Source organism: Hoplias malabaricus, chromosome 4 (assembly GCF_029633855.1).
Source record: "Hoplias malabaricus isolate fHopMal1 chromosome 4, fHopMal1.hap1, whole genome shotgun sequence".
Lineage (NCBI taxonomy): Eukaryota > Metazoa > Chordata > Actinopteri > Characiformes > Erythrinidae > Hoplias > Hoplias malabaricus.
The window spans coordinates 54,909,704-54,924,017 of record NC_089803.1 but is presented as its reverse complement, the minus strand read 5'-3'; the positions used below and the strand labels follow the sequence as shown (position 1 = coordinate 54,924,017).

The 14,314-nt window shown below is 38.3% G+C and overlaps 1 protein-coding gene across 1 annotated transcript; it reads left to right on the top strand.

Moving 5' to 3' along the window:
- The first annotated feature begins 9,510 nt into the window (after window positions 1-9,510).
- ifng1 (interferon gamma 1) lies at window positions 9,511-11,260 on the top strand. Its single transcript, XM_066669628.1, has 4 exons — window positions 9,511-9,693; window positions 10,287-10,352; window positions 10,568-10,771; window positions 10,948-11,260. The coding sequence occupies exons 1-4, from the start codon at window positions 9,568-9,570 to the stop codon at window positions 11,098-11,100; spliced, it is 549 nt and encodes a 182-aa protein (XP_066525725.1). The 5' UTR covers window positions 9,511-9,567; the 3' UTR covers window positions 11,101-11,260.
- The last annotated feature ends 3,054 nt before the right edge of the window (window positions 11,261-14,314 follow it).

Sequence of the window (14,314 nt, the reverse complement as noted above, 5' to 3'; positions counted from 1 at the left end):
ATAAACAGATGTTTGAATCACTTTAGGTCTTTTTGTTTCTTATTTATGGAAAATGTGTGCTTTTTTTTGTTTGTTTTGGTTTTTTTTGTTTTTGTTTAATTTTATTATTTATGAAAATTAATTTAAGGTTGTTATAATGTAACTTAAGATATTTATTTAAAACAAAATGTACTGTATTACCACAGGGTGCACTCTACTGGAGAAAAAACTTATTATGCAGTTCAGAAGTGTACTTGGCTAATGACTGAATAACAAACAGTCTCGTACAGATGAGAAAGAACTATGCAATGAACTATAAATAAACCACTAATCTTTGCATTAATTAAAACAATTGTGCGAGAACTCATTATTCTGAACATTACAAGCACTGGAGCATTTAACCATTACACAATAAAAGACAATAATTAAAGTCAATATTTCAAATCATTCTGTAGTCAGGTACAACAACAGGTATTACTTACTTACAACATGTGCAGACCTAATGCTGGGGCCCATTGCATGTAGGAACTTTTAACCTTACATCCTCAAAGGCTTGAAAATGGTGAATACATTTCTTAGTCTCTTTTTTCTAAGAGACAGGCCTCACATTTTTTTTAGAAAGCTTGTTGTGAAAATATGCCTTGATTTGTGCCTGAATCATTTGTGCCATTTAATCCAGCAAGGTGGCAATTTAAGAAGTTAACTGTTTGTAAAATTGTCTTTATCCAACTTATGAAATGCAAGGTTAAATAATTAGCAGTAATCACAGACTGGATTCACTGTGCTTCCAAGCCATTCCAGGGAGTCCTATTGAGCTCAAGTGTCTTCATTCTCTTTGAGTGGGTAGGTTAGACCTCCTCCCACCATCAAGCAGCATCATGCTAGCCAGTGAATGCATCTGATATAACAAGTCTCGGCAATCATTGGTCTCCTGAAAGTATGCTGAGCTGGCCTCCAAGTTGGCCTGAGTCCCAAGAGAGGTGGTGGCTTGTGTATATGGAGATCAAATTACTTGCCGGAAAAATTTGCTTTAGTGACTCACCAAACTTGGTAGAATTATGTTAATGTGAAAGTTTTAGCTAATAGTTGAACCATGAAAAAAAAACAGCAATGAAAGTGTGGAGAAGCTAAAAAAAAAAAGCAGAAAACTAAATGTCAGAAATAAGTTATATTCTATCATACCATAAAAAAATCTACAGAACAATTTTCATTACAGTTAACAACTAGAACCAGAACAGGAACTACAATACTACTACTACTACTACTACTACTACTACTACTACTACTAATAATAATAATAATAATAAAAATAAAAATAATAATAATGTGGGCAGCATGGTGGCGCACCATGTAGTGTCATAGTCACACAGCTCCAGGGTCTTGGGGTTGTGGGTCAAGCCCTGCTCCGTGTGACTGTCTGTGAGGTGTGTTCTCCCCGTGTCCTTGTGGGTTTACTCTGGGTGCTCCAGTCTCTTCCCACGGTCCAAAAACACACGCTGGTAGTTGGTGGACTCAAAAGTGTGTTTGTGAGTGAATGTGTGAGTATGTGTTGCCCTGTGAAGGATTGGCACCCCCTCCAGGGTTTGTTCCCACCTGGCGCCCAGTGATTCCAGGTAGGCTCCGGACCCACTGCAGCCCTGAACTGGATAAAATGTTACAGACAATTAATGAATTGAATAATAATGATTCATACATTTTCTGTAATTGCATCATCCTAAACTATATTCTAATTTATTATTAGCATTTTGGCGGCACGGTGGCGCAGCAGGTTAGTGTCGCAGTCACACAGCTCCAGGGGCCTGGAGGTTGTGGGTTCGATTCCCGCTCCGGGTGACTGTCTGTGAGGAGTTGGTGTGTTCTCCCCGTGTCTGTGTGGGTTTCCTCCGGGTGCTCCGGTTTCCTCCCACAGTCCAAAAACACACGTTGCAGGTGGATTGGTGACTCGAAAGTGTCCGTAGGTGTGAGTGAATGTGTGTGTGTCTGTGTTGCCCTGTGAAGGACTGGCGTCCCCTCCAGGGTGTATTCCCGCCTTGCGCCCGATGATTCCAGGTAGGCTCTGGACCCCCCGCGACCCTAAATTGGATAAGCGGTTACAGATAATGGATGGATGGATTATTAGCATTTTTATAGGTATTATTTTATTATTATTCCTAATAATGATGATTATTGTAGCAGCCAAAAGCCTCTTAATAGATTTAGGCAAGGGTGTTTTGTTTACACTGCGACCTTGAACTGGATAAGTGGTTACAGATAATGAATGAATGAATGTTTTGTTTACAGTTTTCATCATGTTAAAATGTATAATACATTAGTTGATTGGGCAACAGAAAAATGAATAAAGTCAGTTTATTTTAATTCTTTAACATTGACACTACTGTTAGTGTGAGCATCTGTAGCAGATGAATGCACTGTTAAACAGGTTTTATTAAACCTGCACAAATCTAAACACTTGAAAACATGATAATGCAGCTATGTCAGAATAGCAACTGGGCCTGGATAATTTCAGCTCTACAGAAGCAGTGGTTTGTCCAATTTAGTTTGTCAGTGGATGGGGTACATTTGCTTCCACTTTGTTGATTGAGGTTGAGTGGTAGCAACTCATCTGTCTCACGCTCCCCTCGCATTCCAGCTCTGACTCCCGCTGAATTAACAGTGGCTGACTGGGTGAGCCATGGTACTTTCTGAACCTGTGGCCATGCCCCTGAGCCAGAAACTTACAAGAATAAAGTCAGAATATTCCAAGGAATAAATATAAATCATGTTGTGAAAAGTCAAATTCAAAACTTCTTTCTTATCTCATCTAAAACCTCTTCATAAAAGATTTAGTCAGTATTTCCACCTGAGCCTCATTGGAGCTGGATGGTGATTTGTTGTGTCTAGACATGCCAGATGCAGTCGTATTTCATTCTCATGCAAATTATTAATGCACATTTAAAGACCACAGAGGCCAGGCAAAGTGCTGTAGATTCTAAAGACAATTAATTATTAATTTTTAGATTGGACTCTAATTTTTCTAATTTTGCATACTATAAAAGGAGCATTCTGTAATACTGACACCATGGACCATAACAGCAAATAAATAAATAAATAAATAATAAAAATATTCCATAACCAACCAACCTTTTCAAAAGCATTCTCATTGTTTTACTAAAACATCTACCTACACTAGAGAAAGTCATAAACTGAACTAAATACATCTTAGATATTTTACCTAGACAAGGCTGGAGTTATCTTACACATTGACTTACCCTTTCCGCATAAATGCCATTCTTATTCACAATTTTCATATTCAGACATAAAGTTCCAACTGAAATGGGTCTTTATACGAGTGTTATAGGCATCATTCCCCAGCTTCTTACTTGAATATGCCATTCCACCTTTAATAGGCTATGCTGGGTTAAAGATAGCACTAGGTTTTAGAAACACAACAAATTTCTAATCATGTTTATCCAATTAAAACACACAACCACGTGTACGTCTTGTCACTAAAACATCTATCTAGCATACAGAAACACTAATATTGGTGGTATTTGCCACCTTAAACAGGCGAATACGAAAAAACACACACAGACCATGAACAGTTTAATCTGACTTAATTTCTTTAAACAAACAAACGATCAGGGCCTTGACATGGCAGAAGAGCTTGTGTGGTCTCATGACCTCCAGGGCTATGTCCAGGTGTATCTCCCGGGCTGTTAGCTCCCAATTGGGTCTCCCATGGCGAACAGGTCTGGAGTAATAATCCAGACAAACACAATCCAAAAAGCACCTCTATGATCATGAAAGTGTACCATGTCCGGGAGAGGTTTACCGGGACCTACCCCTGGAGCCAGGCCTGGGGGTAATGTCCAACGGCGAGCGCCTGGTGGCCGGGCAGCCCCTGTAACCTGGCCGGGCTCAGCCCGAAATGGCAGTGTGGGAGGATCATGTGGGATCACCACCCACACCCTACATCCAGTGTAGGGGTGGGAGGAACGTCCTGTCGTATCTGACTTTGAGTGGTGTGATGTTGTTGGACTTCTTAGTCATGGTTTGTCCAAAATGAACACCACATTCAAACATAAAGTTGCTCATAAGTGTACTTGGTACCAGAGCACCCTGGGCCAGGGGTCAATGATCCACTTTGTGGTCGTGTCTTCTGATCTGAGACCATATGTTTTGGACACTGGGGTAAAAAGAGGGGCTTAGCTTTCAACCAATCACAATCTGGTAGTGAGTTGGATCCGATGGCGGGGAAAGCTGTCCGACAGACCTGGTAAACCCAAACGTATGGTGAGGGTGTGTTGGGAAAAGCTGGCAGATGATTCTGTCTGGATAGATTTCATCTCTCACCTTTGAGAGAACTTTTCACATGTTTGGTAGGAGGTAGGGGGAGTGGAGTTTGAATGGACTTTTGTTTTACATCTCAGTAATGGAGCTTTTTATAAGTGCTATGTTTGTGTCCACTACTGTGTGTACCTGTCTACCCAGTGGGTTTGGACAATAATATCACTGGACAGAGGGTAGGATCTCTAGCTGGAACTCCAATTGATCTCCGCTATGAGATGATACGAGATAATCACTGTGAAATGATATAATAAGAATATACAATGTATGCCCATAATTTTGATAAAAACATAATTTGATAAAAAGGCTGATGTGTACAATAGTTGAAAAGCATCTTTTTTAGTCTCCACATCTATTATTAAATTAGCAAATAAATATTTCAAGTAACAACACTCCCAATTCTGTCATTCAGGCAAATCTACAAAAGTTATAGGTATATAATGATATAGAAATCATCATTTATATCTGAATTTAAATCAAAATACAGAATCTGAAAATGGATAACATGGCAAGGCAAAAGCTAATAAATATTTTGCAACACTTCAAAAATATATGAACAGTTCATATTTATCATTTAGAGAAAATGAATTTGTAAAAATGTGTAGTGTCAATGATTTCACAATGGACATTTCTTGAGTGTATAATGGATTCATGAAGGATGTTTTTATTTTGACCTTGAAAGCACTTAATGGTGGGGAAAAAGTTTATGAGCATGCATAAAAAATAGAATTACACATTCAAAGGTAGAAGATTTCTTCTTGCTAGAGTAATTTAAAGTGCAAGGGTTAAAGGGGAAACCGTTCACAATGTCATGCCATTTCTATTGCTTCATCTATGTTAACTAGGTACCAGAGGCGATTGCTCTAAGACTGCAAGGGAAGCTCAGCTTCCCCTAAAATGTAAAAAAATAAGTGATCAAATATATACTGTTGTGTGTACATGTCAGTGAATAAACATGCACTACAACACGCTCAACTTTTGTTCAGAATCAGCTTCTTATCACTGGTAAAGACGCGGCTTTCCCGCAGTTTCACAGTGCTTTAAACAGTGAGGACGCTGAGCGTCCACAGAGTTCAATAGCGAAGCAGCGAAGTGCAGCGAAACGAGACGAGTCACTGGATAAATGCTGGGCTTTGTCCCGCCCATCGGACGCTCAGCGTCTCTGGGGGTCTATGGGGCAGTGGGCTGGCCTCGGCTGGCCCGGACGCTCAGCTTCTGCATGATGATTGGATGATCTGTCTGAGGCTGAATCCCCTTTTGATTGACAGGGAAATGAGCGAAACAGCGATACTTTGGTGTAAAGATTCGTGGGAGCATTAAATTTTCATTTTGTTTTGAGTTGAACCGGAGACTTTCTTAATCCTCTTAGCGGCATTTTCTTTGTTAAAAACGACTAGCGACAAATCGAGCTTCTATTTCTGGTGGGTTTTTTGTAGCTGCTTGTGTTTGGAGACTGACTTCTATCACTCTTTCTGACTTCTATCGCAGTTTCTGTCCAGCGGGTGCTGCTGAGCCCCTCCACCGTCACAAAGCACTCACAGGCGGACACACTTCACATGGGCCAAGGCCGTTTAAGCAGCCTAGCTCTGCTGGACATTGAGAGGACACTAGTCAAGTCCCTGGAAAAGACGCCTTGTTGGTACGACAGGGTCACAGACATTTTCTTGAAAAGGAACGGAGGGTAGAATTTATGTATAAATAAACCGACACATTTTATGGTGTAGGCCGAAATTGAGCTTCCCCTCCTTGAAAGACCAGCATCCGCCACTGCTAGTTACTGTGTGGTTAAAATAATCACACATATCCATACTTCATACAAACCAATAGCATTTACACTAAAAATAGAGATTTATTAAATTTACTTGATTTATATGTGTACATAAATTTGAGAAGTTTACAATATGTTACATCAACAGTTATTGCCAATATTGATGAAATATATTTGTGGAAATTATGTATTAGATAAAATCACTTAAATTCATATGTTTTACTGTAATGCTAAATAATTAGCATATTCCTGATATGCTGAAACTAATGACTAAAACAATCAGAATTGAGGAGAGAGCCCCTTTCAGTTTCTGTGGCCTGTGAATGTCGTCATGGGAGTTGAGGTGACACAAAGCTTGCCTACTCTAAACCCTTAAGTTTCGTCAGTGGCCGCATCTGTGGAAAACCAAAAGTTGAAGAACTCTCCAGAGTTGAAGATGAAGCAGAAAATGTCTGACTGTTCAATTCTTGCTGAAGTTTCAGAGTCACCTCAAAGGGAGAATCAATTTCCAGGCCACAAGACTGTGTTTCTCCACTATCTCAGAGAGACGCGACAAGGTGGGAATTACTACTGTGAGTCAGGCTCTTTTCCATTCGGCATGTGGCCCATGCCGAATCAGATTTGTTCTGCTTAATTCAACTGTGAAATCTAACTGTATTATGCTACATCACAGACTTAGAGGAGATCTCTTAAGACAGAATATAGAAACATCAAATATAAGACACATTATTTAAGGAACTAGATCAATTCTAAACACTGATGTCAACAAATGATAATATGTGGCATTCTAGAAATTCACCTTGCCTGTTCACTCTCTGTGAATTTGCAAAAGCATGGCTAATGAGGTGCTAAAACCTCAGAGCTCATACATCCTCTGCTGTGAAACACCAAAAGACACCCAAATACTCAGTCTCATTTCATAAAGAAGCTGTTGGTTTAACAGGTATTTTTTAAGAGGTTTACAGATGGGAGTAGCTTTAGCTACCTGATGGTTTTCACCCATTTATTTTCATGAAATTACATTGTACCAGTGAGATTTAGCACACACTTTTTCATGTCCAATGCCGCAAATACACAGCTCAACATGAAATATTCAGTTAGTTGTAACTAAGGGTTCTATGCTAAGGGTTGTAATTAGAGTCAATATTACAGTAAGATAAGAGCTTTTTCCACAGTCTCTCTCTCTCTCTCTCTCTCTCTCTCTCTCTCTCTCTCTCTCTCTCCTCTCTCTCTCTCTCTTTCATAATGCTATACAGTGATCCCTCGTTTGTCGCGGGGGATGCATTCAGATATTTTCGTTATGTATTTAATGTAATTTAATAAAGTATTTGGACTTTTAAAACCCTCCCTGTTATTGTTAACAACCCACCCTTTGCATTAAACAGTCGTTCTATAATGTTTTTCAGCTGGAACTACATGTGATATCCTACCAGTTTCTTTAATAGAGTAATTCCTAAGCTGTGATTTAGCGTAAGTAAATTTAACTCGGATGTGGACATGAACAATACATGTACTGTACGTAAGAAATACTTGTAAATGATATATTTTGTCACCTACAGGCCTAGTCTAATACATGTAAATAATTTTAAAAAACACTTTTAATTTACACACCATAAGAAAATGATATTTTTAGGCACCTAGTCTATTCTTCTTTTATGGTTTTCCTAGTTTTTCCCTCAATATCTGCGATATAGCGGCCATAAGCCAATTTGAAAAAACCCACGAAGTAGCGTATCTGTGAAAGATGAACCGCGAAGTAGCGAGGGATTACTGTATATATATATCAAGAATACATTATTGCAACAAAACTTTTTTTATATTAATATTAATTATATTGAATATATGTAATATATATTAAATGTGAAACCTATTCTCATTGTTTTAATAAAACATCTACCTACACTAGAGAAAGTCAAAAACTGAACTAAATACATCTTAGATATTTTACCTAGACAAGGCTGGAGTTATCTTACACATTGACTTACCCTTTCAGCATAAATGCCATTCTTATTCACAATTTTCATATTCAGACATAAAGTTCCAACTGAAATGGGACTTTATACGAGTGTTATAGGCATCATTCCCCAGCTTCTTGCTTGAATATGCCATTCCACCTTTAATAGGCTATGCTGAGCTAAATATAGCACTAGGTTTTAGAAACACAACAAATTTCTAATCATGTTTATCCAATTAAAACACACAACCACGTGTACGTCTTGTCACTAAAACATCTATCTAGCATACAGAAACACTAATATTGGTGTTTTTGCCATCTTAAACAGGTAAACATGATAAAACACACAGAGACAGTTCAATTTGACTTCATTTCTTTTGAAACAAACAAATGATTAGAGCCTTGACGTGGCAGGAGAGCTTTTGTGGTCTCATGACCTCCAGGGCTATGTCCAAGTGTATCTCCAGGGCTGTTAGCTCCCAATAGAATCTCCCATGGCGAACAGGTCTGGAGGGGCCACCAGTCCTTCACAGGGCGACACACACTGAAATATTCACTCACCCCTGTGGACATTTTAGAGTCGCCAATACACCTACCAACGTGTGTTTTTGGACTGTGGGAGGAAACCAGAGCACCTGGAGGAAACCCATGCGGACACGGGGAGAACACACCAAACTCCTCACAGTCAGTCACCCGGAGCGGGAATAGAACACACAATTGCAAGCAATAATTTACTGTAATTATGCACTGGACTACAGATTTTACAACCCAGTAAAACTGAAAAAAGTAAAAGTAACTATAGTTTACAAATAATTTTAAAGCAAATGTCCTCTACTGCTTATGAACTGCATCAGTAAAGCTTCTGTGGCAAAACCTGCAACATGGGGAAAAAAGATATCTCCCAAAATATGCTTGTTGTAACCACTTGCTGATTACATGGGAAGCCCACTTGGGCAGTATGGTTTGTGCAGCTGCAGTAAGTGACTGTGCTAGGTGCTTTTTTTAAGTCACAGGAAAAAATTATAAAGACAGGTATAACCATGCATCTGCAGCTTGTTTCAGTTCCTCTAATTTCTAGTAATTTGTCCAGTATTTGTAGAAAGTGCATTTCCTTCCAGTCTAAGCAGCCATAGCACTGCATGTGGTTTTTTGGGCCCAAGACGTATTAGCACCTTCTGCATCATTAAAAAGACCTCCATACAACAAAAAACCACAAACTCCACCCTGTGCCATCCTAAAAATTCCAGAAACGTGTGATGAGATGGGCGATGTCACAGCATTGTTCATTGTGATTTATCGGAAACTCAGAGTGTCAGGAACCCACAATTTTCACACCTTTCGTATGCTTGTTGCACTACAGAGAAAACTATAAATAATCATCTCATTCACATAGATAGACGCATTCAGCCTTCAGAAGAGCCAGAGTGAGGACAGAGGTGGGTTTACTGTCGACTAGAACTCACAAGGCAAGAAAACAGGCAACGGAGCAATCGACACATTGGAATAGCACTCGGAGTCTGGTTACTGGCTCAACTTTTTTATGAAGAAATCCATCATGAATCTGCTCTTGGGAATATGTTTCCTGCTTTTTAAATGGACGTCAGCCTCTGAGGCCCACATTCCACTCAACACCAAAAAAACTATTGAGCAACTGAATGACTACTATGTAAGTAATGTAAGTGTCTTTAACAATATATGGTAGGTCAAAAACAGTGAAGGACATGTAAAGTCAGCCTTTCACATTAGCTAAATTTTATATTATGAGTTGAAGGCAAAATTTATATTATGACATAAGGCAAATATTTTATATTATGTCTTAAAATATTTGAGGAGTAAATTATGAATTGATTTACATAATTTGACAACCCTGAAAAGTACTATACTGCCAAAACTGAGAATGTGAGTTAAACAGTAAAGACAGCTAAAATAGAGTACAGGAAGCTGAATGACCTACCACCTATATTAACACCAGAAGCTCCATACAGTGTGGTTGCAATTCACAGCCCACCACCAACATTAAGCATATGCTTACAGCGCAGAGGTGGCAGCATATCCCACAGTGCATGCAGTGTTTAGCATCTTGCAACACATATGAGTTCTTAATGATCCGACATATTTGAAAAATAAAGTAATGCAGGTTTGTTTGGAATGAGATTATTTTTAAATATTTATAGCATTGAAGATGTTTTACACGTGCAAATTACTTAGGCTAAAACACCTATGTATTTTGCTAATCTCTGTATGTTTCCATTTTTTTAGAAGACACGTGATTCTAAAATATTTGTTGGGAAACCCTTATTTTGGGGAAAGCTGGATGGATTTGAGGTAAGCAATCCAAAGCAGATTACCTTCATTTTTTTTATATTTTACCTTCATTAAAGTGTCCACAATATTTTCATTTTCAGTTTATCTGGTGAAACAATCAGTATTGTCCATTTATTCAAACATTGAACCTATACCTCTGACAGACCATTGTATGTCAAGAACACTGATGCATGGTTGAACACACAATCCAACCTCTCGTCTTCTCTTATGTGCAGAAGCCAGAACAAAAGCTCTTGATGACCATTATCCTGGATGCATACAACAGGATCCTAAGCCAGATGCAGAATGAGACACAGGATGAAAGTGTGCAGAACAACCTGATTGAAGTGAAGGAGGAACTGAGCAAACTGAAATTACACTACTTTTCAGAAAAATACACTGATTTCAAGAAACAAGCCAGTGAGGTGATGGCCCTCAAGGTAAGCTATGTAGGAGTTCTCCATTTATAATGGAGTAACATTTTAGTGATTGTTTTTTATACTAATATTAGTCACCTTTTTCAGAATGACAAAAATCTGTGTAGCCTTTTGTCAACTTGTTTCATTTCACATCATCTAACATGACTAACTAGTTCTAAATTTTGATATTGTCCTAGGAAACTGACCCAATAGTTCAGCAAAAAGCACTGTTTGAGCTGATAAAAGTCTACAATGAAGCCTCAAACCTGGGACATACATCAGTGCAAAGCCAAAGGAGGCGACGACAGGCTAAAGGCTCCCGAAACAAAAAATCAAGACCTAGAACCTAGTTTTCATCTAAATAATGTTATCAACATGGTGCCTCTAAATTTGTACTTTTATTTATTGCTCTATGGTGCCTTTCATGTTTCTACGATATAATTTATTGATGTTCTTAAATTATTCAATTTTAAAAACATGTTTTATTAAATTATTATATTTGTTATTTATTTTAAGGAAGTTGATTTACTTGGAATATTGCTTGCTGATGCAAGTTTTGTAAAGTCTATGACTAAATAAACCAAAAATATGTTTCATAACACTTGGGTTGATTGTCTTAAACATGTTTTAATAGAGATGTCCACAAACCACTTTATGCAATTCTGAGTCAAGGCTCCAATCTCAGAAATGCAGGTCCAGTAAAGTCTCAAATGTCTGTGGTGTGAACATGAGTCAAGTCTCATGGCCGAGACAGGTCTCAATATTCAAAACAATGAGGTACATGTTTGAGACAATCCTCAAGACTAAGGGGGAGGTCTGAGTCAGAAGTAAAGACAAAAGGGCACAGCTTGACTTATGCCACCAGTTATAGCTTTTGAACATAGTTCAGTTCATTCAGAGTAAAATTACAATTTGCTAAATCGATTGCCCTCTTGAATGCCTCTTATTTTCAAATGTTGACACTCTTGTTAAAATATAAATGGTTGGCCAAAACTGATCTGATTTAGAGGTCTTTCACCAAATTTCCCAAACAATCACCTTAAACAAGCTACGCTTTTAATACTTTACAATGTCTAGGTACAAGAATAATAGTTTTATTTTTTTAATTGTGTCATAAATCCTTGTTTATTCAGACATTAGGACCTGTTTTTTACAAGTCATGGCAATTAGGTTATTACAAAAAAAGTCCATGTTGTTTAGTTTGTTTAGTGTAAGCTTGATACACATTTCATGACATCAGTTTCACATTCTGTACCCAAAGGCCTAGGCTTTTGATACCAAGCAAAGCTTAAGAAGTCACGGGATCAGTCCATGTATTCTGAATCACATTTGCTCAAACTCATGCAGTCAAAAAAGATGAAAAAACGTAATGATACATCCAGCAATGCACACCCACATCAGGGTTATTTGTTGTGGCTTCCACTGAATCACTAGTTGAGGGAAGAATTTGTTTTGCTCATCTACAAGAGTTATGATGATGTAATGATCATTAGAGGCAGGAAGAATATTTGACATCACTTTTAAATAGGGATGCGGGGAGATGCCAGACATCTGCCCGTTGCAAAAACTCTTCCATGAAAGTCATGAAAATATACTCTTAGCAGTTTACAAGCAATTCGTAGCCTGAAACCAGCATTATTCTCCAAGCAAAAATGCATGGCACTTTATGTAGCCACTATGCTAGCACAAATTTTATGTCTGGTTTCATGTCTAGTCAACGTGCTTATCAACTCAGAGTTCATCAACAGAATTCAAAACTAGCTAATTAAATGACTCAAGAGGAAATAACAATGCAGAGTAGGAGGTCTGCAGAACCAGAATTAGCAACTCTGTCAGGTACTTTGTTGCCATTCATTCATGTTTTTCTTTAATTAGTTATTGTTAATTTTAGTAGGTTAGGTATTTTATAAATAGGATTTTTAGTACTTTAGTTATTTAGCCATTTCTAGCTCATTTCACCTGTTAGTTACAATCACCCCAATAACAAACAACGCTATCAACTTGCAAAGATGAGGGCAACCACATGCTTCCTCCAAGCCATGTGAAGCTAAAGCTAACTATTCTTTTCACACTGCTCCTAACACAAAATCACTGGGTAGCTCAGCATGTTAAGTGGAGAACACCAACTGTCCAGATCTGCTTTGCCAGCTAACAGACACCCACGCTGGCTAGTATTGCGCTTCAGATTAATAAAGCCCTTTGGTCACCCTTTGTACTCACTATGACTCCCAGTCACAGGTGACTGAACATTAGCTGACATCAAACCAAAAATCTCCTTAAGTTAGAACCAACGCATAGACCAATTTGCTGCTAGGCTGTCTATTTTTAACCCAATGTGTTTGCAAACAGCTAAGCTTGCTACACTACAAAAACAAAAATTACAATTTTAAGACTTTAGGATTTCCCATAACTTAATCCTTAAACATATTCATGTTTTCAATACTGCACCTTTATTGGGTAAAATAAAAAATGCATGTGAAGGCAGCTATGGCCTTAAGGTTAAAGTAACCTTAAAGTAAAAGCTTGGGACCGGAAGGTCACTAGTTTGACCACAAGACATGGAGGAAAAATGGGGAATATGGGAGTGAAGGGACTGGGTTTTCTCCTCCTTCATTGCTGAATTCCCCTTTGACAAGAAACTAACCCTTAACTCCCATGGATAGGATCAATGCAGAAACCCAATTTCCCAATAGGATTAATAAAGTTAATAACAATACGTCTTCCTCTACAAAGACACTACATAGGACAGGGAATGGCAACTATAACCAGAAAAACGGTTATATTGCAAATGCATCAAAATTTATTTTCCAGAATAAAATGTCATGCTTTCTCCAGGTGTGTGGCAACTCACCCCAAGTGGAGGAGTTCAAATTTCTGAGATTCTTTTCCATGAGTGTTCACAGGAATTGTGACTTTGATCACGTTTGGTGCATCAGCTGCAGTAATGCAGCATTTATACCAGACAAAAGTGTTGAATATGGAACTCAGCCATACTCCTACTTAACCAGTAAATCTATGTACCCACCCTCACCTATAATCATGAGCCATTGGGTAATGACTGAAAAAAAGATAGTGGATACAAGATGCTGAAAAGCTTTGCCATCCACTATCTGGAAGCTTTGCCATCCAGAAGACACCCAGAATACACCTGCTGCTCCTTTGCTTAGAGCGGTAAGAGCAGTTGGTAAAGATGCCCCTGGATGCCTCCCACTAGAGGAATACTAGACACATAAGTGGGAGCTGGCACCAGGTTAGACCCTGGGCTGGCTGAGAGCATTATATCTCCCAACTGTCCTTATTTCAATATTTACAAGCCATTTTTTCAAAGACATAATAAAGTGCCCATGATTAATACTACATTTTTACTCCATTGAATTTTTGCTAGTATTGAACATGTTGAACACAGAGGTCTGCACGTTGTTGGCCTGTTTTGTTTTGTTGTATGTGTAACCCTTTGTTTGCTAATTACAAACTGTGCAAAGTAAAGTAAAAATATGACACAAAGTATAAAAAATGACACTGTTTCTTAGATAAAGTCAAGCAAGAACAACCTTGGGTCAACTC

Coding starts and splice junctions, on each gene's coding strand:
- ifng1 (XM_066669628.1), top strand. CDS start 9,568: ATGAAGAAATCCATCATGAATCTGCTCTTGGGAATATGTTTCCTGCTT. Junction 9,694..10,286: donor AGCAACTGAATGACTACTAT/GTAAGTAATGTA, acceptor CCATTTTTTTAG/AAGACACGTGATTCTAAAAT. Junction 10,772..10,947: donor GTGAGGTGATGGCCCTCAAG/GTAAGCTATGTA, acceptor ATATTGTCCTAG/GAAACTGACCCAATAGTTCA.